Genomic DNA, 24,211 nt, shown 5'->3' on the forward strand with positions numbered 1-24,211 from the left:
ACTCACAGATGCTTGACTTTTGTCCATTTTTGAGTTATATAGACGTCCAGGAAAGGAAAGTATGCTGGATGTCTCTTTCTCTCGGGAAATAAACTTAATAAACAGGGGATTCACCATTACCCACATATACCATCAAAATGCACTTGGGATAGGGACGTAAAAATGCAATTGTGAATTAGTCTGACCATGGATTGGTTGGAAAAAATTCCTAGTGATATATTACTTTTTGTGCGTAAAAATGTCTTTGCGCTGACCCAACAATAACAAGTCAGATCAACATGTGCAGTTCTTATGCACTTCATGCGCCTCTTCTCTGGTACAGGCTCAGCCTTGTATTCATTTGAACATGTGTCACATCCATGCAAGTCAACCTCCCATTGTTTCAGTGGTTTTCAGCTTATCGGATGATACAATAAGTCAAGTAACTGCTTCTTGAAATAACTCTTAGAAAGGAGCTGCATTGTTTCACAGCTGGTGTGTGTTATGATTATTGTGACCCTTAAAGGTGCACTTTGTGTGCCGATGCTGACACCCATGAATGATAATCATTAATTAACCAAATTCTACAAAAAACCCTTTAAATAAATCAACATAAATAAACAAAGGGAAGCTAGTATTTCCTTTAAACATTTACAAATAAATACTTGGTTTTGACTTTGATCTTTTTGAACCCAAACTGCTGTAAGAATTTGAGTGGAAAAAAAAGACTGGTCTTTGCTTAAAAAAGAAGGTACAGTGGACAACACAAGCTGCACACCTCAGTACACTAAGCCTGCTCACTAGTTCAAACGTTTAAAAAGGTTGCTATGTCTGTATGCTGTGGTACTTACAGTATACTAAAACCAGCCACTTGTTTTGGTCCATGTGAATGCTATGACTGTGTCCTCCTCCATGCTATCGGTCTGTATGAACAGCTATAAATAAATATATAGACAATATCTTAAAAAGAAGAAAAGGACTTAAAGTGAGACTGATGTGAGGGGTTGAGTGGTTTATGTGCCGTTCTTCTGCTCCCATTCCTGTAAAACAAACAGAGACACACTTAGTTTGTATTTGTTTTGTGATATTCCCACTGACATTTTGTCACCTGTATCAAATTTTCCGATTATGTACAATCATCTCAATCAGTAGTACCAGTGCAATGTAGTAATCTTCTACCACGTAAAAATAAATCAATGAAAATGAAAATGTATGATTGAACACTGAGCTCTGACCTTGGCCTTCCTGAGGACGTGTCCACGAACCGGTGAGGCCTTCTGACCGCCCTGCTGTCGGCGCAGCAGCGAAGCGCTGTTGACTGGCAGGGAGCAGGACTCTGTGTCACTGGTGTCGCAGCTGGAGAAAGGAGAAGACTCCTGTGTCCGTCTCAACATTGAGGGTGACTGCACACACACACACACAGGGAAAAGTTGGTAAACAGATAGTAGACAGTTGTTGGCAACTTCAAGTTAGCAACATTTGGTTTTTGAACTGCTGTGGAAGGATTAAGTCACCACAAGACAGTACAGGTGTTCTAACCTGGAGGCCAGAGGAGCCAGCTTTTGGTTCAATGGTAAGGCCCAGAGTGACCCCTCCGCTCAGGGCCTTCTTCAGGCTCTCCTTCACCTCTGTCAGCTCCAGCTCCAGGTTCACCCTCTCTTCCTCCTTCTGCCGGCAGTCCTCCTCCACCTTCTTAAGCCGCTCCGACAGGGAGCCATGAGAACGTTTGCCTAATGGACAAAGAGTGAGAATGTTTCTACCTAGTAAGATGTTGTGTGGAGACGTTGGAGAGCTTATTCCAGACCCAAGACTTCACCCAAAGATTTAACTTTCCTGCTCCTTTAAACTTCAGATGTCTCCTTTAATGACCACTACATATTTTACATGAAGACAGTCCCTCTTACCAGCAGCAGCCTCCACAGCAGTGCGCATGTCTCTCCTCTGATTTTTCAGCTGGGTCAGATGGTTCCTGATCTCCTGCTTCTTCTTCATCAACTCTTCCTCCTTGGTCTGCAGCCGTTTGGCGTCTGCCTCCACACGGTTCTTCCCGTACTTGCACTGCTCTGCATCTGCACAATGAGGATTCAAGGTCAGTTAAAAAAGATGTGTTTATGCAGAACATTATGTCACAATGAAGTTGACCTGTGACCATTTGGATATAAAATATCACTTTCTCATTTTATCTAATTAAAATACAGCTACAAATTAACCAATTAGAATATGGCTACAAATCAACCAATCAGAATATGGCTACAAATCAACCAATCAGAATATGGCTATAATCCAATTTACCAATCAGAATACAGCTACAAACCAACTGACCAATCAGAAAAGAGCTTCTAACAACCAACCGGAATACAGCTATAAATCAACAAATCAGAATATGGCTACAAACCAACCTTCCAACCAGAATAGGGCTACAAACAAATCAACCAATCAGAATATAGCAGCAAATCAACCAATCCAAACACAGTTACAAACCATCTACCCAATCAGAATACAGCTACAAACTAACCAACCAATCAGAATACAGCTACAAACCAACCAACCGATTAGAATAGAGCTGCAAACCAATTATCGAATTAGCATACAGCTGCAACCCAACAAACCAATCAGAATAGAGCTGCAAACCGACCAATCAGAATATGGCTACAAACCGACAAACCAATCAGAATACATCAGCAAACCAACCACCCAATCAGTCCTCGAGTCCTAGTGAACATTCGTGCCAAATTTGAATTATGTTCTGTGAGGTCACCGTGACCTTAACCTTTGACCACCAAAATCTAATCAGGTCATCCTTGAGTCTATGTGAATGTTTGTGCCAAATTTGAAGAAATTCCCTCACTGTGTTACTGAGCTATCATGTTCATGAGAATGGGATGGACGGACTGACGGACAACCCAAAACATAATGCCTCCGGCCCTGGCCGCCGCCGCTGCAGAGGCATAAACAGAAAAACAGATCATAGCCTTTATCTTCAGGACACTGTTGAGACCTGAGCTACCCAGAAACCCACTGAACCCACAGTCATTAATTACACCAAGACCATGCCTTCCCTTACTGGAAAATACACTGAGGGTAACCATCCAACGTGGTGTGTGTCTATGTGCATTCCTGTGAAGTTTGCTTATGAGGAATCACTCAATCAAACCACCACCGACATTTTCAAATTCAATACCCTTATTTGACACTGGAAATATGAGAATTGTGTGGCATAATCTAAACCCAGCATGACACATATTTGGTATTTCCATTCCGACATTTGGAAGAAAGACAAGCTCCACAAGCGGTTACAACTGTCCTAATTCACACATTAGGCAAAAAAATACTATTCTGTACCGCAAGGATTAACAAAACCACATTTCACTCTCCATTGAGGTGGGCCATGCTTCTGCTATTACGTCTTTTTGAGTGTTACCCCAATGCTGGCAGGAGGCTCAAGTCTGGCCCACATGCGTCACATAGCTCGTCTCGAGGGGAGGATAGGTTTTAGGTTTTTAAGTTATTTACTCCCCCCTACTTAAACCAACTGTACTTTGGACAGCCTGCATTTTCCAAATTGCTGCGGAGCAGAGCTTTGCTAGAAAGCAATCAGTGGTGGTGAGGCTGGGACTGGGGAGCCAGACACACTGTCTGCTGCTCACTTACAGCACAACATCTGACTGGAAAAGGTGGACTACTGTCAGAAGTTACTATGTTATTGATATTTCAAGTTTGACTTGAGAGGAAATTACAGAAGAGTTGACTGTCTGACCCAGTTTTTAAAGGATAAGCGTGATAAACTCTTCTGATATCAATACTGTAGTTCCCCGATTCAAAATAATGTAGACTTGCAGACATACTTTTTTCCTACTTACTGGAGTTGTTGCGTTTCAGAGAGGCTGTCCCATGAACTCCATTCTTCTTGGACTGGTTCTTTGGCTCTGCCTTCTGTTTTGATGTCATCCCATTGGTGACTGTGCCCTTCTTTCCCTTCAGCTGATTGGAGAAAATCAAGGAGGAGGGACACTTCACTTCAAAATACATTTACAATATCTCAGACAAGTCTGCATATAGCAGACATAACAACATAACAACATACAAGTACGTGCTCTAGTTATCCCAAAATTTGTATCGAAAAAACAAAAAATTACTCTACATTAAAACCCATAGTACATTTCTAATTAAAGGCTTAAATTGACAAATATGTGCAAATAAAAGTATGAATTAGCTTATTCTTTTGCTTTAAAATGTAAGAGCAGTTCTTATAGCTGCATTAACTTTTTTCTGAAAGCTTGGGTGCAGCTGAACAAGCTGTCAACAGTGGGAACTGTTGGATTTATAATACTGTAAAGTCTCGTTATGATTTGGTGCTATGAAGTAATTGATTTGAATTAAATTGAATTCTGTTGTCACTGATGCCTTTGCCAGTGCCAGAATGTAATTTAACGTGAGACTGACTGAAACAGTAAAGTTACAGGTAGGAAAACCAAAACAATGAGCTCAAAGACATTAAAAGACTCCATAGAGCTGAAGGGAACTGCAGAGTTGGTTGATAATTCTCTGTGGGTTCATCACTATAAGCATCACCTTTCACATTACACATGGGCATTGGATCCATTGTTAGTATAAAAAATAGTGATTAATGTATGTATATTTGTGTAGGCACATTGTTTTTATGGTAAAATATGAAACATGTATGTAGATGTGTAATACAAAAAAATTCTATTGTCATTATATATAATGTATATTTACTTTGTTTGGATGAACTATGTACACTACTACGGCTACTTAAGAGTTCTTTCATTTATGTATTTACTTGCTTTTTTATTAGAGTTATTCATCTTTCAAGGATGGTAGTCAGGGTGTTACTCAAAATTCAACATTATTGTGACACTTAGAAAATGTTTTATAGTCTGCCATTCAGTCTGAATGACTTTTTTCATATTGTTACATCACATTTGAAAGAAACACAGGTCCATAAAATGTCTGGCTTGTCTTTGTGATGGCCTTAACCTGATCTGACTGTAATGTGCCATATGGCAGTGGGGTTGTCTCGTTGAAAATTGGAAATCTACTTCTTATAGTGGAGTGGTACTTTGTGGTTGTAGAGGCGATGTTAACAAGCCTTGGCCACGCCACACACAGCACACACATCAAAGGGGTGGCGTGGAGGAGGCGGCTCTCCATACAACACCATGTGGTGACTTCAAGAGGCTGGGGATGCAAGGGCTTAACAGCAGGGCTGTAGAAATATATTACTCACATACTGTAGCCAATTTTCATTGTGAGAGGGAGGAAGGAAATATACTATGTGGGACAACCAGCATGAACACACACAGTCTACATACTATACATATTCTATACTCATACTGTACATATACTACACACAAGCCACGAAGACAGAAATCTGGTTTTTATATGTTCGTTCTGTACAATCAATTCAGAACAGCTGATCTGTATCATATATTATTGATATTAAATCAGCGATTCATATCAGCTGTTAAAAGCTTGATTGGAAAACACTGTAAACATTTACAAACCGTGGTCATGGGAATGGTTTTCGGGAATGGTAATAATTGAACTTCTAAAGAACTACACCAGAGGGGGAACATGATTGACATGCTGGGAAGAGAGGTGGGATTGTGGGTGGCCAACGTCAACACCTGACCTAGTTAGTCAACACATGCAGGAAAAATAAACTCAATTTCCTCCTTCCCTCAGCCAAACCTCTCTCTCTTACGCTTCAATTGACCATTCCTTTGAAGGGATGCATTGTAATGACAGTAAGGGAACTAGCCGGGACGATGCATGAGCTCCAAGGTTTCCCCACCACATGTGTGAGTGCGGTGTGGTTCCAACATGTTTATTTAAAAACCTTTTGATGAGAATCCCTGATGCAAATGACTCAGACTTGCTGACATTAAATCTGCAATAATAAATATGTTTCATATGAATAATGAATCAAATGCATATGTATAATGTGAAAGGTGTTGCTCATAGTGACAAACACACTGTCACACACGCTCAACTCAGCTGGAAGCTCTGTTAGCGCTCTTAAGCTTTTTAACCTCTTTAGCACATTGTTTTGGTTCAGCCTGCAAACTTTTCCAAACAACTCCAAATGAATGTTAATGTTGCTGCATGTAGACAGGCCAATGTTTGCTAATGTGTCCGCCATAACCAATTTATAAGTTGATACTGTCATATGTTGTTTTTTATCTGTTCTACTGAACGCAGCTTTAAAATACATGTGTATTTGTTTTACTCACATCTTTTGAGGTGAATTGACCTTTTCCCAAATGATAACTTTTACTAAGTCTTTTGTTTGCCCTAACATTGTGCTCTGCTTTTGCTTTGCTGCTCTGAACATGAACGATTAACAGGAAGTGGATGTACAGTGTGACAGATCAATAACTGGGATCTGTCCCTGACCTAGTACCTAAGATATTAATTTAGCTGCTACACGGTGGGCAAGCCTCATGATTGTTGCTGTGTGATTTGCCACCACTACATGCTTTTCCTTAAAATGTATTTTACTTCATAAAAAGGTAATAATTTCTTTTCTCATTAGCAATGGCAGTCTGTGTTTCAGGTGACAGGTATCGCCTCCACTATAAAATTCTGAGACCAGAGATATAAAATATTGAGATGCTCATAGTTTCTCTTTTATTGAAAAACAAGACATACGTGCAGTTTACTCCTAAAATGAGGAAAGATTTTTCATGATCATTGCTAAGGAATATGTGTTTGTTTTATTTTCAAATATGCAGTCAATCAAATGGTGATATGGGTTAGGGCTTCAAAATCTGCAATGAACCCTAAAGCCTACAACAATGACTAGTAACTGATATATCTTCAATCCCTGGTCCTATTAGTGATGCCATGTCAAGTCATAATATTTAGGGCTTTTTTCAGCAATTTGCATTCATTTTATACTGGGACATTTTATTCCAATGAAGAGACCAGTTTTCAACTCAAGTTCACACTTGTTTTTGAGGCTTATTGAAAACACCACCAAAAAATATCCAAATAAAAAAAACATAGAAACATAGAAACATAGAAAGATGAGTATAACACTGGAAATATCCAAGAGTGGCGTAGGAAAAGGTTAGGGTAAAGGAGCAGTGTGTTAGTCACCTGAGCAGTGTCTTTAGTTTTAGTATCAGTAGAGAGGAACTTAGAGGAGATTTTTTTTGAAACAGGGGTTTTGTAGTGGCTGGTAGAGGTGGAGGAAGAGGAAGTAGAAGAAGACTTAGGAGGATAGCGAGTGGCCAGCTTGGGTGAGGGCATGTTCTCATAGAGTTCAGTGTTCTCATAGTGCCCCTCCTCTTTCTTTTTGCAGCCTGCTGGGCTGGGACTGGAGTACAGCACCAGCAGTTCCTTGGGTTAGACCATGCAAGTGAGAAGAGAAGAAAAGAGAGGGAAAGAGAAGAAAAGAGACGAGGTGAGAAGAGAAGAGAAGAAAAGAGAAGAGGTGAGAAGAGAAGAGAAGAAAAGAGAAGAGGTGAAGAGAGAAGAGAAGAAAAGAGAAGAGAAGCAATATATAGCAACAAAGAAAAATATAAGGAGAAGAAGATGAAAGCAACATAAAGTTAGTCACACTGCACAGCTTACATACACAACATAACAAGTGTTATATATGACATTAAAGGGGAACTCCACTCATTTGAAACATCTTGCTTACAGTTGGTATTAACCGTCTCATTCTAGGGCATATTGAGCTTTTAGATTTTTTTAGCACTAACACTCAGAATACTGAAAGTTAAGTGTAAATATTCAATATGTTAACTTTTTACTGTCAGTGAGGTGGGTTAAGAAAAGCAAAGGGGAAGCAAAGTGAGGGGAGTTCATTCTTGACTTCGAAAACATCAGCTGACAAAAACAGTTGAACCACAAGGTCCATTTTGTAGCTTTTCTGGTGCTTTCAAATTCCTTTAAATGCTTAGAAAAAAATGGAAATTTGAACATCTGCAAGTCCACGCAAACTGGACAAACTCCATCTCATGTGATATGATTAAAAGCTTCAAAACAGCTGCTTAATAGATCTTGTGGTGATTGTTTTTTCAATCAATGTTCTTATTTATTTAGTCTAGTCATACCAACATATGACAGTTAATCTGACAATGATATATTGATGTAAAAACTGCTACATATAGAACCTTCAATGCCATACAGAAAAGTGAAAAGCAGTCAGCAAAGAGAGCAGCAGCCAAAGTGGAGTTCAGCCAAGACTTAACTATGTATTGACCTCCTTTAGTTCAGTCTATGTGTATATGTAGCATCAGTGAACAGGTGTGTCCTTACCGTTCCATTAATGGGCACATCATCATAGTGCAGAGCCATTCCAGTGGGGCAGGCATAGCCATTGACTGGGTTGTCCAGGTACGGGTTAGGGGAGACAGCACGCTTACTGGTGAAACTGTGAGGAGAAAAGCAGAATCCACATCTCTTTAATAAAGTACTTCTTATAACCTCAGCTTTTCATATCACAGAGGTCAAACGGACCCATTCGTCTATGAAACATACTGCACATGGATCACTAACAGCAACAGCATGTGGGTACAGTAAGGGCTGCAGCAACCGACATCACAGTGTACTGAAGAGAATGCTGTGTAATGAAGCAAAGTTCTCTTTTCAGTCTGGAATTTCAAGGACTTCGGAAGATTTAGTGGCATCTAGTGGTGAGGCTGGAGATTGCAAATAACCAAATACCCCCTCCCCTCACCCTCTATCTATCCGTCAGTCTGTGCCTGTCCGTCTTTTTTTTATTTGTCATTTCCATTTGACCACACAGTTTCACAACTCTTGTTTTAAATGTGAATGTATAGAGTTTAGAACACACTAGCAGCAGCACATTAGTGGTACAAATTTTTTCTTTCAAAATGTTTTATTGGGTGGGGCAATATGCACGTTTTGGTGGGCTGCCCCCATCCAATACTATAATTATGAATATTATAAGCCATTTCTGCCAACAGCTGACCCTAAATCCTGCACAGCGGTCTTTTAAGCCAACTAGTATTTATTATTTACTGGATTTGTGTGTGTGTATTTTCTGTGAGTGAGATTCGTTTTAAGAGGTTTTTTGCATCTAATAGAGGGTAAAACGAAGCTATGGAAATGTTGCTGCATGGAAGTATTTGGTTTAAAAAAGCTGGTGTGGAGGAAAAACAGAGACTTCTCTTTACCGCAGAAGAAAACTGTATATATCTTATGTAATAATATACTGTTTTAAGATATTGTAGCGCACAAATTTTTTGCAATAATACATATCAGAATGTGCTTTCTTTCCAATTTTGTGCAGCCCTTGTTAAAGTACTGTCATAAATTACATCTTACTTCACAGAAAAACTCCTGAGATCACTTCAGGGTTTCCAAGGAAACCTGGATTACTTAACATAAAAAGCAAAAGAAAAAAGCTTTATGTGATTATAAAACCTGCTTAAAAGGAGGCTCTGTGATGAAATAACTCATGACTTGGACCAACCACTTGTCACAACAACAACTAACAAATGAGAGACAAACTGTTTTGTCCCTCACCAGAAGGACTGCTTGGCCAACTGGATGACGTTGGCGGTGGTCTCGACGTCGATGTAGTCATAGTGCAGGGTGGCTGGGTCCGTGGTGGAGCCAGTCTCTGCCAACAAAACCCCCAACCAGCGACCCATCTCCTCTGAGGAGGAGGCCTGGAGGAAAAGGAGTTACAGGACTTCAATACCTCTCAGTTTATATGATGTTAAAGTATGTCTTTGACAAGAGGAGGTAGAAAATAAAATGTAGAAAATATAGTTCCAAAATGTAGTTTTTCTTTTCTATAATGTAATTTGTTGAAATTTGGAGTTCCTCTGGTTTTTTGTAGGAACAGACTACGTCTTGCATTCCACCGTCCATCAAAGGCTTAGTAATGATATGGTTTTACAGGGAAAAGAAATGGAAGCAAATGTCTAGCAGAGGATAGTGTGCTGACTACATGAGGGAAAAGAATCAACACAAATGGCAAATGGAGGTAGTTCATACACCCCAGCAACATCAAATACACAGACACAAGTCACTGGTGGGTGGAGGAGACAGTTTACCACATGAGAGGAACACAAAGAATAAGGAGGAAAACATGACAGGCAGTGTTTGCTTGTGCCAGTGTGGCTGTGTTTTAATGTAGTTTCTGGCATTTTTGCTTCATTTAATGTTTGAAGGTGGAGTTTTAGTGGCTGACATAGAGACAGGATTTCATATCTCCTCATACACAAGAGAAAAGCTGACAGCACTCTTGATTCAAAGCTTACCTCCAGTACAGCCACCTCTTGGCTGTTACGAAGCAGGCGGAAGGCAAAGGGGTGTTTGTGGTCGAGGCCGGGGCTGACCTCGCAGCCTCGGAGAGGCAGAGAGGCAATGTGGCTCTTCAGGTCGTCTCGGTCTTTATGGAGGAGCAGCTGGTTGTCTTTCAGGCGGCACCAGCGCTCCCGCCAGCGGTTATTGGACAACACGTTCAGGTAACCTGTCAATCGAAGGGTAAACTGTCAGCAAAGAACTGACTTTTTTGGAAGTAAAGAATTATAATTATATAAAAAGATCTTCAATTTCATTTTTAAACAATTTATGGTTGGCGCCTTCATCATTTGGATTGAGTCGGCCTTTCTGTATTTCAAACTACACCCCCAAACCCAGAGAGAGAGAACAGCAAGCCATAATCGTGTTTCTATGCACCTGTCCCCGCTGATTTTAAGTGAATATCGTGAATGCTCTGATTATCAAATTCAAATAATCAATATCTTGGTTGTGATGACAATAAATGTATTTGTCATCCTACTGTCATCGCTCAGGGTATCCAAGATCTATGATCTGTCAATGGATAAGACCCCTCAACCCTAGTATGATCATTTTCCAGCTTTTTGTTAACTCGTTGAGACGTTACTGACACATTTAGAATAATAACTTTAATATCCTCTTACCACATGTGGGTACGTCTTCTTCTGCCGACGAGGTCTGCTCATCTGTGGACGGCTTCTTCTTACCCAGCCCGATGATCTTAGTGATCTTCTTCCCTGCACCTTTCCCCACTGTCCCTGTCTTGTGCTCTGACTTTGAGTTCTTCTTTCCTTTTCCTGAGCAAGAGAGACAGAGATTGTGAATTTAATGAAGGGACAAAATTAGTAAAACTCTGTGTAATGTCATCTTTGAAGGACTCCTGCAGACTTTATGTGTTCTACCATCATTATCTTAACACAGGAAATTAGCAAGGCAGGTGTTACGAGTTCATTTATGTTGATTCAATTATGTTTGGATGCTTTGGAGAAAGTGCCACCTTAGATTCTACTATAAACTACCAAGAGCCAGAATCACTTGTACTGGGTTTAATCAGACCCTTGTCAGTTGGTCAATTAGGTTCAGTCAGCAATCCCAGTATCCACACTGGTCTGAGTGGGTCGATTTGAGCTTGCCTAGTTCTTATCCAGAGAGAAGAATAACAGTGTACATTCTGGTAGTGGAGCTTAAGTCAAGTAAACCAGGTCTTAAGAGGCTCTCTTGAGAGTCCTGATCTGTCTGTCTGTTTAAATGAGAAAAATAGCTTCTGCTTGGCTCACTTGTTTAGATACTGTGGTCTGTAGTGTATTCAAATGTGCATGTGTAAGAGAGACTCAAGAGGGGAAAATGTAAGAAAGAAAAAAAAAAGAAGAAAGAAATCCATGGCCAAAAGATCTGACAATGTGTCCATAACAGGATAAAAAAACTCTCTCAAATGCAAGATATCAACACAGAAGAGACAGTGGAGAAGAACTAGGGGGGGGAAAGTATAAAGCATTCCCTTTCACTTATGTCATCATGCCGAGACAGCGAACGCTGAGTGTCTGGAATGGTTCTAGACACACACATGCACACGCAATAATATACTGCATATAATCACCAGAGTTGGTTTTCACACACACCATCTCTCTGCTTTGCACAAATCAGCCTTTAGCTGAAGAAAACTAATAAACAGTAGTCTGAACTGATATGGTAATAACAGAAACTCTTAGTATTACATTCTTTTTGGCCCTCATAAGCTTCTGTTTCAACATTTTTTCCATATTGCGTTTTCCTCTCTGATATGATGTGACAACTACCATGGCGACTGCCTTAATTAAATAGGAAGCAGTCTGCGCTCAATTTCAGTCACAGGGTTTTTCTCGTGATACAAAAAGTATACAAACACATGTCACATACAATGCAGGCCTGAGGTGGAAAGCAGACAAACAGATGTGAAAGCCATTTGAACGTTTTTAAAAAGGAGGAACTATTATTATTATTTTTCCCTTCAGGAGATGAGGAGCAGGAAAACTCTGATCAGGTAAATTTGATTCCAGTAAATCAGCTCTTTTTGTTACCCGCCATGGAAAGAATGTGGCTGATTAAGCTAAAAAGAGGATTTCAGGGCTGAATGAGGGAACGAGGGAATGACTGAAGGACGAGGAGAATGGGTGAATATGGCCAAGACCTCTCGGGAGTCACTGATAGATCTGTTGTGTTTACTGGATGATAATTTCACTGAAGTCTAAATAAAAATAATAATAATGGATTGAAATCTGAACATTGTATTTACAGTTTGTGAAACATGGAGCTGTAGCGTCAAACATGCCACTGGTACCACAAACCTTGCTTTAACTGAAGAGAGTAAGGTGGGCACTGACTGTTAAGTTACCTGCTACAACAGTTGCTATGTAGGTATAGCTAACCAAATAAGCTTAGCTTTTTTTTTTTTAAAGTACATCTTTTTAGTGCTGTTAAAAATACCTGATTTTGATGAGTAACAGTGATCCCAGAAAATACAGTGTCTGCAGCATTTTAGTTAAAATTGAATCCTACATAGAGTCGGATCGCCAGCGTTCCAGTTTTCTCTTGGCAAAAAAACAAACAAAATGTCCAACAATACATTTAAAAGTGACTTGTATATCCTTTATATCCTTAGATGACATTTCATCTACAGCAGGTTACCATCATAGTCATAAATAAACTTGAAATATTTTACCTTAAACAGTTTGATCATTTTTGTGCCATGTTAGCTTGGCTGAGCTAACATTAAAATGGAGGATAATAACCATCAGTATTAGAAAGAAAAATAGCTTGGGTTTTGATTCACTTCAAACTTGAAGACATATTTCTTTGATAAAAGTCACCCAAAAATCAGATGTGAGCAGCAACTAAAAGTCTGAGGTTGTGCAGTTTAAGTATACCCAGAACAAATATCCAATATGCAGAACCGAGAACGAGGAACCAGATTAAGTCCGAGCATCATTAAATGTGTCTTTAAGCAAGGCACAAAACCTGAAGATGCAGCCATCAGATATAAATGCTTAAAATGTCTTTGGTGTAACAAATGATTGCTTGTTAATTTTCTTTCCCCTCATACTGAATTATTAATCTATACATACATACAAGATACCACAGTCCAGAAGGTTGACTCTCTGGAGAATTTCATGTGGTTGCATTAACCTCACATGGGAGATTATTGCAGATTTTATTGCTACACTCCCCATAGTTTCACAGCAATGACACACAAACATAACTTACACAACCAAGCCCATGAATCACAGCTCTGTGCTGATTCCATAAAAGCCCAACTGGGTGGGAGATTGGAAATTAACTGCTGGTGGGAAATCTGTTTCAGACATAATGTTGGAAAAATGAACCAGTCTTAACGAGGAAAAAAATAAGAGCGTTAAATTTTAGTTGACAATCCAAATAAGTGAGCTGACAAGTAAAATGAAAATTCTCTCCCTGAGGAATTTTGCCTGCTGAGCAAACAAACTGTAAATAATCTGAGACGATTTCCCCCGTATCTCTTTGTTTTGGCATCTAGTTCTACAGGGGAAGACCATCTCTGTGTAAAATCCATGTTAAATAAACCCAAATGCTCATTCTTCATGCTTCATGCATTATTATTAAAGGCTGGCCTGTTCAGAGCTTGTACAGATTCCTCTCTGAATTATGAGACAGATTAAGGAAAGGCAGCCGTAATATCTCTTTAGAACTTTGTCCAAGTTTTGTTGATTCCAAGAAACAACAGTATTGATAATGTCCTACCCTCATTTAACATGACTTTTTTTTTTTTGCTGTTTTCTATTGTGCTTTTAGGGATACAAAAATTGGTACTGCATGAATGCAGTGTTTTATGATGGGGATTTCACTCTATAAACAGCTAACCATTCACAGATGTTGAAACATCACACAAATCTGACGAAACAATCTCAACTCAAGGCCCACTTACTAGCTTTGTCTTTGTCTGAAGTTTCCAGGTAAAACAGTTGTTGGACTGTCCCTAACGGTTTTCTCATCGTTCTGAATTCTCACATTAATAAACTGAAGCAATTAGGAGACCAATGTCATGTGCAACAGGAAAGCATCGGTAGACGGCAGGATTTCTCCTGGTGTTCACGACGGCCAGTCTGACTATGACAGACAGGTCAGTTGTCAATGTGCTTATGAGAGAAAGAGAAAGAGAAAGAGAAAGAGAAAGAGAAAGAAAAAGAGAAAGAGAAAGAGAAAGAGAAAGAGAAAGAGAAAGAGAAAGAGAGGCTATGGGGGGTTGAGTAAAAATGTTATCCATTTGAAATAGTAAAAAAAAAAGAAAAAGAAAACTAATATGTGGCAGTCACTGTCGGTATTGTAGCGGGCTGAAACAGCACTGCAATTTTATTTCATGAAAATATTGTAATTTAAGCCACTGCTGTGAAACACGACAAGAGACCATGCAACATTTTTATTTTTTCTCTTAATTCCCTTTCATGACTTGTCAATCAAACAGTGTGGTCAGTACACTGGAGTCATTTTCTGTTGCTTTTATATGCTAACTACCCTGTTCTTCTTCTACTGCTTCCAAATGAACCAGAAAGGGATTTTCCCATGAAAGTCATTTTGTGTTAACACAAACACTGAAATGCTCTCATTAACTGGATTTACATGAAGCACCTCTGTTAACAACAGATGTTTATTTCCATGAAAAAAAAAAAAGATGTGGTTATTGTTGCTGTGGACCCTCACCTTGCTCTTTGCAGTCACTGTGTCCATTCTCATGCGCCGCCTCTCCATCGGAGCTCGGCCTGTCACATGATGCCTTCTGGCAGCAGGAAGACCATAGACGAATGGATGCACAAGAAGACACAAAGTCATCAAAACTGTACTTTTCTGAAAAAAGTGAAAACAGGTCAACAAAGGCATCGACACACAAACGCAGCTGTCTAACATTGTACATTGTAAAAACCCTTAAGAGCATCTGCAACATGTTACAGATGAATAATTAGGCTGGGCTTGTGTTTGCTGTGCCAAGTTGGGAACGGTTTGTCATTAAAGAGCCTCTGATGTAGCTCATTTTCCACCACTAAACACACATGCATACAGGCACACACATGAGTGCTGGGTACAGTATGTCTCCTGCGTTAACTGTTATTTTACTTGCTTGGGTTGGAGCATTTAGCAGCTAGAGAACCAAATACTTCCCTCTGGAGTTGGTGGAAACCAACACAACTGAGAGAAGAGTGAATACTGCACTTACATTCATCAGGTGCACACAAACACTCTGTAAAATGAATGCTACGGTTAAGCTGCAACTGTTCGATGTGTAAAAGGCAAATGTTTGCTTACTCTCTGTCATCATATACACAGTATTTCAAGACAGCTGAATTCCCAATAAAGCTGTTCTCATCTACATGGTTTTCTGTTTCTGTTTCCAGACAACAGAATTAGTATGAAATAGAGAGTGAAATGCGGCCAATTCAGACTACATGTTAACCAGCAGTCACTTCCAAGCCATATCCAAGCTGCTCTGCTGCTTCTAAAATCCTGATTCAATAACTGCGACATCGTCTGACAAAAGTTAAAGACAAGAGGAGGTCTGTGATTTTGGTTATATTTACTTGTAAAATGATCACTCAGAGAGACAGCTAGAGGCTCTTTCATGCCAGCTGCTGTGCAGAGGTGTGCCTGTGGAGGGAAATCCCGACCTCATTCTCGTGGGGCAGTACTCTCTTCTAAATAAAGTATCTAATGTTTGTCCAAAAAGTCACTATATATGTCACTAGGAGCTGTTATGAAATGCTTCAACATCTAGTTTCCAGACTAATGTGACGTGATCAGCTAGACTGTTTCACCAGAGGACTCATCCCTCTGTTGGTCTTGTTGAACTGCAAAAACAAAAAAATAAACAATCCAGTCAGGACTGTAAAGTGGTGTTAAGAGCTGGATATACTTCTAAATGTAAATCCAAGCAGACCCTCACAAACATGGACATTTTCACCTGAGAAAACTCACAGCACTTGCACCTTTGTGGGCAGCTTTAGAGAGTGGTGTTGCCTTCTCTGACAAAGAATTTACACACACCAGCAAACAGAGATCACATTAACTAGACAACAATCAGGCGCCATATTACTAACAAACGGCAATATTTGTGAAAGAGACGACCTGGCGGTTGTGTGCCTCCTCCACTCAAATTAGTTTCAGATTACGTCACTGTTTATCCAGAGTCATTTAAAATATTAACCATTTGTGTGAAATTTAGCTTTTTACTTTTGTACTTTTTGCTAATAAAAAGAGTTGAAAAGAAACAAGGTCCAGGTATTTTGCCAACCTGGGACCAGACCCAAAATTGATGCAGCTATTGGATCCAAACCCTCATACTGAATTAATAATTTATGAGAAAGCACAACATTTGCTAATATGATTACGGCAACTATCAGTGTATGAGTGTGTCACCTTTTCCAGTTCAGGTTTGTGCACAGGCGATCCAGATCCAGCTCCAGCTCCAGCTCCATCCAAGTCTACGCTCCCATTAACACACACCTCTCTCATCACCTGGAAAACATAAGGAAATACAGCATGAGCTAACAAGGCTGCCGTTTACATTAAACGAGAGGAAAGTTGACACTCGCACGCATGCTGATCACTGCCAAGGGACTTCAATTTACGCAGCCATGTCTCACCAAGCTCATGGAATGTTAAGTCCTTACTATGATCTTAACACATGGGTGGATCCCTGATTTAAAAATCCGAAAATATTTCCTAACACTATTGCCACATAATTAAGCAGCTCATTCCTTCAGCCTAGACAGCATGCCTAGGGTAATGCAGGCCACATGTATGCTGAACACCTCCTCTCTCATATTCCATCATGCTACTGAATGGCAGCCAAGGGATCATAAGGCAATACAGCCCACTCCGTGGAGTAAATACAGGAGGTAGAATGCATATATGCATATGTGGTAGGAGCTGGTGAAGGGGTGGGGGTGTCTGCTACACACATTAGACACCACAGAGATTTACTACGTCCATGGAATCCTTATGCAATGAGGTCCAGGAGGGGTAAATGAGATCTGCAGGGCTCTGGACGGGGCACCAGTGTGCATTGCTGTGACCTCGTTGGACTTCAGACCTGGCAACCCACCATCAGATCTGGCAGTCCGAGGCATGTGGCGGTGACGGGTGTGTGCAGATGAGCGGTGGGCACAGGGAAATGAGATTTCAGACAAACCGCTGTGTACGCAAGTCAGCTAATGCACTCTGACACACACACACATGCGCACGCACACACACACACGCACATAACATCTTCCTCCACAAGCATTCTGAACCATCTCTTGCCGTGTAGAACTCCTCAGCTCATTGGTTTTGGCTTGGAGAGAGCATAATTGGGTTTCGCAGGGAAAATGACAGGCTGTGGCTCCATGGGTTTGGCTCAGAGAGCAGCTCAGAGGCCAGAGAGCGGGACAAACAGCAACATCATGTGTATCTTCCACTGTCCACTGCTTTGCCAGACTGGGGTACTAGATAGGTCTGATTATATAGTACAAATCAGTGGAGGCAGTTTTGGGTGCTGAAACACCACCTTCAATAAAATGAATATGCTGGTGATCGACATGTTGCTGCTGCAAGCTCGAAGCAATAAAGTGATTTTTATAATTATTACTTTTTCACAATTTTTACTTTTTATTTTTTTTAAAATGAACTTGAATCCTACACACACAGAACTAATGCAACTCTATCAAAGTGTAGTGAAAATCTAAAAACTTTATATATTCCAGTAACAGCAATTCTGCTTCAATGCTTTTACTCACTTGGGATGTATTGTTTATCTGGCGAAAAAAGAAAAAACAGAGAAAAGAAAACAATTCAGTCTTTATATGCAACCAATATTGAAGGCTTTACTTTTCTGACAGCATATAATAGGGCTTTTTGTTGAAAGCAATTTTGATCATTTCCATAAAAATGATCAAAACTCATTCTCCATGCTCTGTGGGCTTAAAACATTTGCCTTTGGCTGCACTCACCACGCACCACTGATGCATGAAAGCAGTGCTGAGGCATTTTCTTTTTAAAATTGTAATTGTAATTTTATCTTTATTTGTTCCTTTCGTTAAGAATTTGGGTGTATGTTTATGTGGTTTGTGCTGCAGAGTGCAGAATAGCCACATTATTTATAATCATTTTCAAAGGAAAACTAAACTGAATGTATTTTTAGCCTTTTTTAAAATGAGTCTTTATTAGACAGCAGAGCTGACAGAAAGTGAGGGGAGACCGCAACAAAGAGACATGCAACAAAGTTCCCTGGCTGCACATAAACCAGGTTCATGGTCAGCACCTTAAGCACTAGGCCACCACCAGTTCCTGAACTTTTACTGTGACTCCACAGCTTTATCAAAGACAGTTTGCAACTGAGCAAGCACTACATACATACTGTGCACCAAGTCCATTCATGAATGCCTGAATAACCAGTGACATGATGGTACTTTCTGGTTCAGTAACGTGGGTCTATGGGTAGTTGTAAGGTGTCCTCTGTAGATCTTCCCTTGAACAGACGTGTTCTTCTGTTCCGAGGGATCGATATACTCCTTTCCCACAGAACTTAAAAATGGATCATGAATGGGATAATTGGAAATTTAAACTGATTTTAAAGTGGGATCAGTGATGTAGTCATGAATGATCTGGTGTTGCATAAAAATACAAAAAAAGAGAAGTTAGGATAAGACTGATAGTGATAGAGGACTGTCTGCAAGAAAAAGAGGAGAAATGCATACAAATTTCAAAAAAAGTTAAAAAAAAAAGTGGGGAGGTTTTGGAGAATGAAGTAAGAACAGAATATGGACATGTGTGTCCCATAAACACATCGTTAGCAGACAATGTCTGGGGGAATCATTACTGTAACTAGCGGGCTTTGGAAACTCAGGTACTCTCCTACATTTCTCTTCACCCTCCTTTCTTCTCTTCCTTTCATCAACGAGGGTGGGAAATGTCATAAGAAATCATTATTTCCATTATCCAAATCGGTTTGGACGTCAGCTGTTATTGAAGTTTTATGTATGTGGGTAAAAGATGAGTTTAAGAGAAATGGACAAAAAAGCTGGAGAAAAGAGGTCAAGAGACAAAAAAGTAAGGGGAAGAATGAATGAATGAATGAATGAGTGACTGCTTAATACCCAGTGGTCCTAGCAACACAATATCCAAACAAAGACATGTTAATCTTTTTGGCCGGACAACTATCTTACACACCCTGAGCTTTGGGGGAGCGCAGAGCGAGCCACGGAATCTAAGCCTCCATCACTCTGCTGCTGATGACACAAACACGAGACATGGACTTCAAATCCGGAGCTGTTTTGCAAAAGAGGGTGTGAGCGCAGAACCTCAGCCAAGTGGATGTGATGACTGCTGATTGCAGCAGCATGACGAACTACATGCGCATCGATTAAGCAAACAAAAACACTTCAGTGATTGGGAGAATGAAAAACTGACTGTCATACCATTACCAGTTCAATATGTTTTTAATTTCCTGCACCTGACTAAATATGCTCCCAGACCCATTTTCTCCAAGCAGCAATAGTGCAAGCATTACCATAGTTTGGGTGGTACAGAGATTTGTATATTTTCATGGGTCTGGTTGCAAATGCCTGCAGATACCACGGCCCAGACAAGGTTACCTGCCCCAGCCAATCAATAAACAACGGCTAATTACTGTGCGGAAAGAATAATTGAATCAAGAGGAAAAACGCAAATTGTTTTGATGTTTGTTTCCTGACAGCCATAAACATTACATTACCTTCAAGAAAAAGACAGACAGCAAACACTGCACATAAGAAGACTGGTGTTTCCATCAATAGTCTGCAGGGCAAAATACCCCTACACATCATTCTTTAACAAGACCTTTGGTGAAAATGAATACACACCTCCAAGTCCAAAAGCTTGTTGGTAAAACTGCAGCAAAGAGAAACTGAACTGGCAAAAGCTGGGGGCATGAATGATTTCAAATATACCACTGAACAAATGGGCAAGGAGGAATCTTATAAAAAAGCACAAAATACATGATCAAGGACAAACAAGGAATTCCAGGATATTCTCAGGAGAGCAGAGGAGAGCAGAGGTGAGGAGGAGGAGGGGGGCTGTGGGGGTTTTTAAATCCAAAGACCAGATGAGGCCCATCTTTCCTCCTGAGATTGAAATAGAAAGAGCCCAGAGGTGTTGGCACCACACTGACAACAAATGGACGCAAGCTTTGAAAAGCAGTCTATATGCCATTGTTGTGTTTTGGAGCAGGAAAGAAGACGAGGGGGGTGAGAGACAGTGGCCTGGTCTCCCCTCACTCTTCACTACTGTAATATTTTATTGTATTGTATATAATAACTTTTATAATATTATTATATTAATGTCATTCTATTGTTATAGTATTATAGTGATACCATTGTTACACTATATATTTATTGTCATGATAATATTATCAATAAGTTTTTATTACGTGTTCCCTCGTTCCCCCCTCCCACACTGCCTATCACTGCCTCTCATACAATCATTCAACATACACACATACATTACCCACACATGCTCTACTTGATCCTACCTGTTCTGGACTCCCTTTACTCTTATCATCACATCCTTCACTGCAACTGATTATAACGTCATTGTAACTTAACCTCATGTTATTGTTTTTATATCTTTGTCCATTATGTCCATTTCATTTATCTTCCATGTCATAGTTTGTCTTCTATCTCATGTTTGTCGTATCACATGGTCAGCTAACTGAGTTTGCTAACTCTTGTCCACGTTGACTTAAAGTTGAGCTACAGAGATATTTATCTGCTGATGAAATTCGAAGTGATTTGGCTGAAAGCCCCAGAAATTGCAAGACAGTGGACTTTGAGGACAGATTGTTTTGTAATGCGCTCCAAAGTTTTATGAACCATGGAGTGAGTGGACTTTGAAAGGAGACTGTTTTGTCAGCTGCTGTTTCTAAGCTCAAGGATGATCTGTCTAACTCACCTAAATAGGTGTGTTGAGTACTGTTCTATTTAGCATGGAACTCCAGTTCAGACTGCATCAGTATCAGTTCGTTGTTTTACCTTAAGCCATTCCTCAGCCTGTTCTTTGCTCTGCACAGCCAACACCAGGGCGTCTGCCCCCTGGTGGACGATCTTCAGTTCGTGCTTCTTCTTCTTTCCATCTTTGGGGATGTGTGTGATGCTGCAGCCAGACAGGGTGAGCTCCATTTGGGGGGTGTGGTCTTTGGAAGACTTGTAACACTGGAGGAAGAGAGAAGGGGAAGGTCATACTGGAGGAACCAAATGGATTTTGATTTAATGTTACTTTGCTTATTGTCTATGCTCCCCTTTGGTCACATTCATACATGCAAGTATGCATGTAGATCTTGGGAGAACCCTTCAGATTGGGTGAGCTGACATGTACACAAGTGTCCCATACCAGCAGTTTGTTATCTTTTATGACACAGAGGAGTTTGGTCCACTGGCCGAAGCGTTTCTTGCGCAGCAGGAATGCACAGATCCGGGCGTCCTTCACCAGATCCATGGACGCCTCTTCAGACGGCCACTGGTGATGCATCTTCTGGCCCTTCCCATCCTCCTCTTCCTCGTCGTACGACTCATAGGAGCTGCTCATGGCATCTGAGTCATAGTCTAAGAGGGAGGTGCACACATAAACTGCCGTTTGTTTCCTATTCAATAAAATGCAAGTACATATAAAAACATGAATAAAAAAGTTATAAACTGAGTTTCTCCTCAGCAGCATGAAAATGAACATGTCACTCACTGGAGGTGATGTATTCAGGAGCCTTTCCAGGGCTTAAAGGAACCGCCTCCTCATAGTAGCCTTCTGGTAGAGAGGAGCTGGGCAGTGGAGGAGGGCCGTTGTTTGCAGGCTGCTGAGAGAACACAAGTTTCCATTGATTAGTCTGAAGCTGATTAAATGATTCATTGGCTGTTTTCATCACTAAAACATTGAATGAAACCTCAGCTGCTTTCAGTGATTTCATTTTGACTGATTCCAGCTGCTTTTAGTACTTTCACTCATTTCAGTGCTTAAACTTCAACTGACATTTCAACAACTTTAATCATTTACACTTCAGCTGACACATCAGCTGCTGTCACTGCTCACAATTTGACCAACACCCATCTCCAAGCGTTTAAACTGTCACTGTCATTGTTTGTGCTTCACTGTTTGTCTATAGAAGGTTAGAAAAAAATGACATCATCAACAAAGTGAGGTGCTCTACATTGATAATGAATGAAATTCCCCTGTCCCCATGTAGGTAAAGATGAATTATAACAATGATGAAGGGTCATCTTACGAGTCTTTATTGATAGATAGATAGATAGATAGACAGATAGATATATAAATAGATAGACAGATAGATAGATACATAGCCTATTCAGCAATTTATCAAAAATCAGGACTGTAAGACAGGAAGTAGTTTGCTGATGTGTGACTGTGGCGTGGGAGAGGAGTCATTCAAAGCCCTTTTGATTTTAGGAAGTAATTTATAGTGCAGCAATCATAATTAGCCATAGTGTCTACTCAAAACAGGGGAAACCACTTTTCAGAGAGACTACAGTCATTCCCTGTTAAAGTCATTTTATGATAAGAGAGAGAATGTTTATGAGGAAGAAAAGACATTCATTATAGGATCCTGTGTAACAGAGAAAACAAGTAAGTGGCCAAGACAAGTTTTGGTTTAAGAAACCTAATCTGAAGTCTTGTAAGGGTAATTTAATACTGACTGGAAGTGAATGTAAAAGTCATTTAATAAATAAAGTTAAGAAGCAAAGTTGAGAAAACCAGTTAATTATCAACTTAAGAAGCTACTGCATTGATGTCATTGCATATTGAGTGATTTGAAGATATTTTCACTGTAGTGCAGAGCTGTTAACAGGGGCAGCGAGGCTAGAAGGAGAAATGAGACCTCCTTCGTTTGGATGTGTTCTCTTTGGCACCGCACAGTGCTGCAAATCCAGTTGTTAGAGTGGGGGATCAACCGCACAGCCTGACGTGATCCGTCTTGGCTGGCGCTGCAACCCACTTCTCTGACATTTCAACTCTGAGAAATAAATAAATGTGACTGTAAACTTCAAATCTAATAACCTCCAGCATATAGAAGCCAATGTCACACTGGTTAGCACTGTGACTATGGCTGTGACTCCAGAATTGTCAAACTAACAAACTGAATAACATTTGGAAAGTCTACAACACAGCCATATGATCACTATTATTCACCAATATTATTCATCATGTTTATGTGTGCAGGAAGCCAATAAGGAGTCAGCTGATTTGGCTGACAGAAGACTTGGACACCCCATGCTCTCAGAAGGACTCTAGTGTTCATCTATAGGTAGACACTTTCTTGGAGTGTGCACTCACTGACCAACCTAGGAATAGGATGAAAAAGGTGCCATCTTTGAACATGGTATCCAGTTCTCTTTAACACATCCAAACCTTTTGGTATTGCCATAGTTTTTTTTAGCACAAACTGAAAATATGCATAAACAGAGGGATAGAAACCCACACTCGGAATAACACAGGTGTTTATGATAACATTAACGTGACAGTTTGGGTTATTTGACGTGGGATTGTGGGAGGTACTCATCTATAGTCAGTGTATTACCTGCAGCAGATTGTGTTTTAGCCACTTTAAAAAATGCTAATATCAATTTAAGTGTGACACACGGTATTACTCCGCAGATCAGCTGTATGAGTCAGACAGAGCTAAGCATCGTTGTGTTTAAACCGATAATAGCTTTTTTTTCTGAGGGCATTTTTTGAAAGTGACTAAAACACTATTTTGCGGGTGGCCCCGTCCACAGCAGCACATCACTCAGCGCCAATCCAAATATTCTGCAGGTAATACATTGTATACAGATAACTACCTCACACGACCACACGTCAAATAACACAAACTATCCGAGATTTTAAAATGTCTACAGTGAAAAAGTACTGTAATGTGTGTCTTTGA

General features: G+C 40.2%; 1 protein-coding gene across 5 annotated transcripts in view; it reads right to left on the reverse strand.

The window, feature by feature from the left end:
* Positions 1 to 223: 223 nt before the first annotated feature.
* Positions 224 to 24,211, reverse strand: part of afap1 (actin filament associated protein 1) — a 57,060-nt gene continuing 33,072 nt past the window's right edge. For 2 of the 5 annotated variants that reach the window (XM_087178648.1, XM_023423844.2), the window contains exons 4-17: positions 22,015 to 22,126; positions 21,670 to 21,881; positions 21,312 to 21,491; positions 16,684 to 16,782; positions 14,977 to 15,052; positions 10,911 to 11,063; positions 10,245 to 10,456; positions 9,502 to 9,647; positions 8,269 to 8,383; positions 3,840 to 3,960; positions 1,884 to 2,048; positions 1,519 to 1,709; positions 1,215 to 1,382; positions 224 to 1,019 (exon numbers count right to left, since the gene is read on the reverse strand). In XM_087178648.1, the coding sequence (XP_087034774.1) occupies positions 993 to 1,019; positions 1,215 to 1,382; positions 1,519 to 1,709; positions 1,884 to 2,048; positions 3,840 to 3,960; positions 8,269 to 8,383; positions 9,502 to 9,647; positions 10,245 to 10,456; positions 10,911 to 11,063; positions 14,977 to 15,052; positions 16,684 to 16,782; positions 21,312 to 21,491; positions 21,670 to 21,881; positions 22,015 to 22,126 (1,977 nt within the window). In that variant the 3' untranslated portion in view covers positions 224 to 992. Of the gene's footprint in view, positions 1,020 to 1,214; positions 1,383 to 1,518; positions 1,710 to 1,883; positions 2,049 to 3,839; positions 3,961 to 7,101; positions 7,345 to 8,268; positions 8,384 to 9,501; positions 9,648 to 10,244; positions 10,457 to 10,910; positions 11,064 to 14,976; positions 15,053 to 16,683; positions 16,783 to 21,311; positions 21,492 to 21,669; positions 21,882 to 22,014; positions 22,127 to 24,211 lie in introns of all 5 variants that reach the window. The other 3 variants (XM_023423840.2, XM_087178649.1, XM_087178647.1) reach the window with 3 other exon arrangements.

The sequence above is a fragment of the Seriola lalandi genome, unplaced genomic scaffold, assembly GCF_002814215.2.
Source record: "Seriola lalandi dorsalis isolate HSWRI2012SDOR001 ecotype SW California unplaced genomic scaffold, Sedor1 jcf7180002054694, whole genome shotgun sequence".
Classification (NCBI taxonomy): domain Eukaryota; kingdom Metazoa; phylum Chordata; class Actinopteri; order Carangiformes; family Carangidae; genus Seriola; species Seriola lalandi.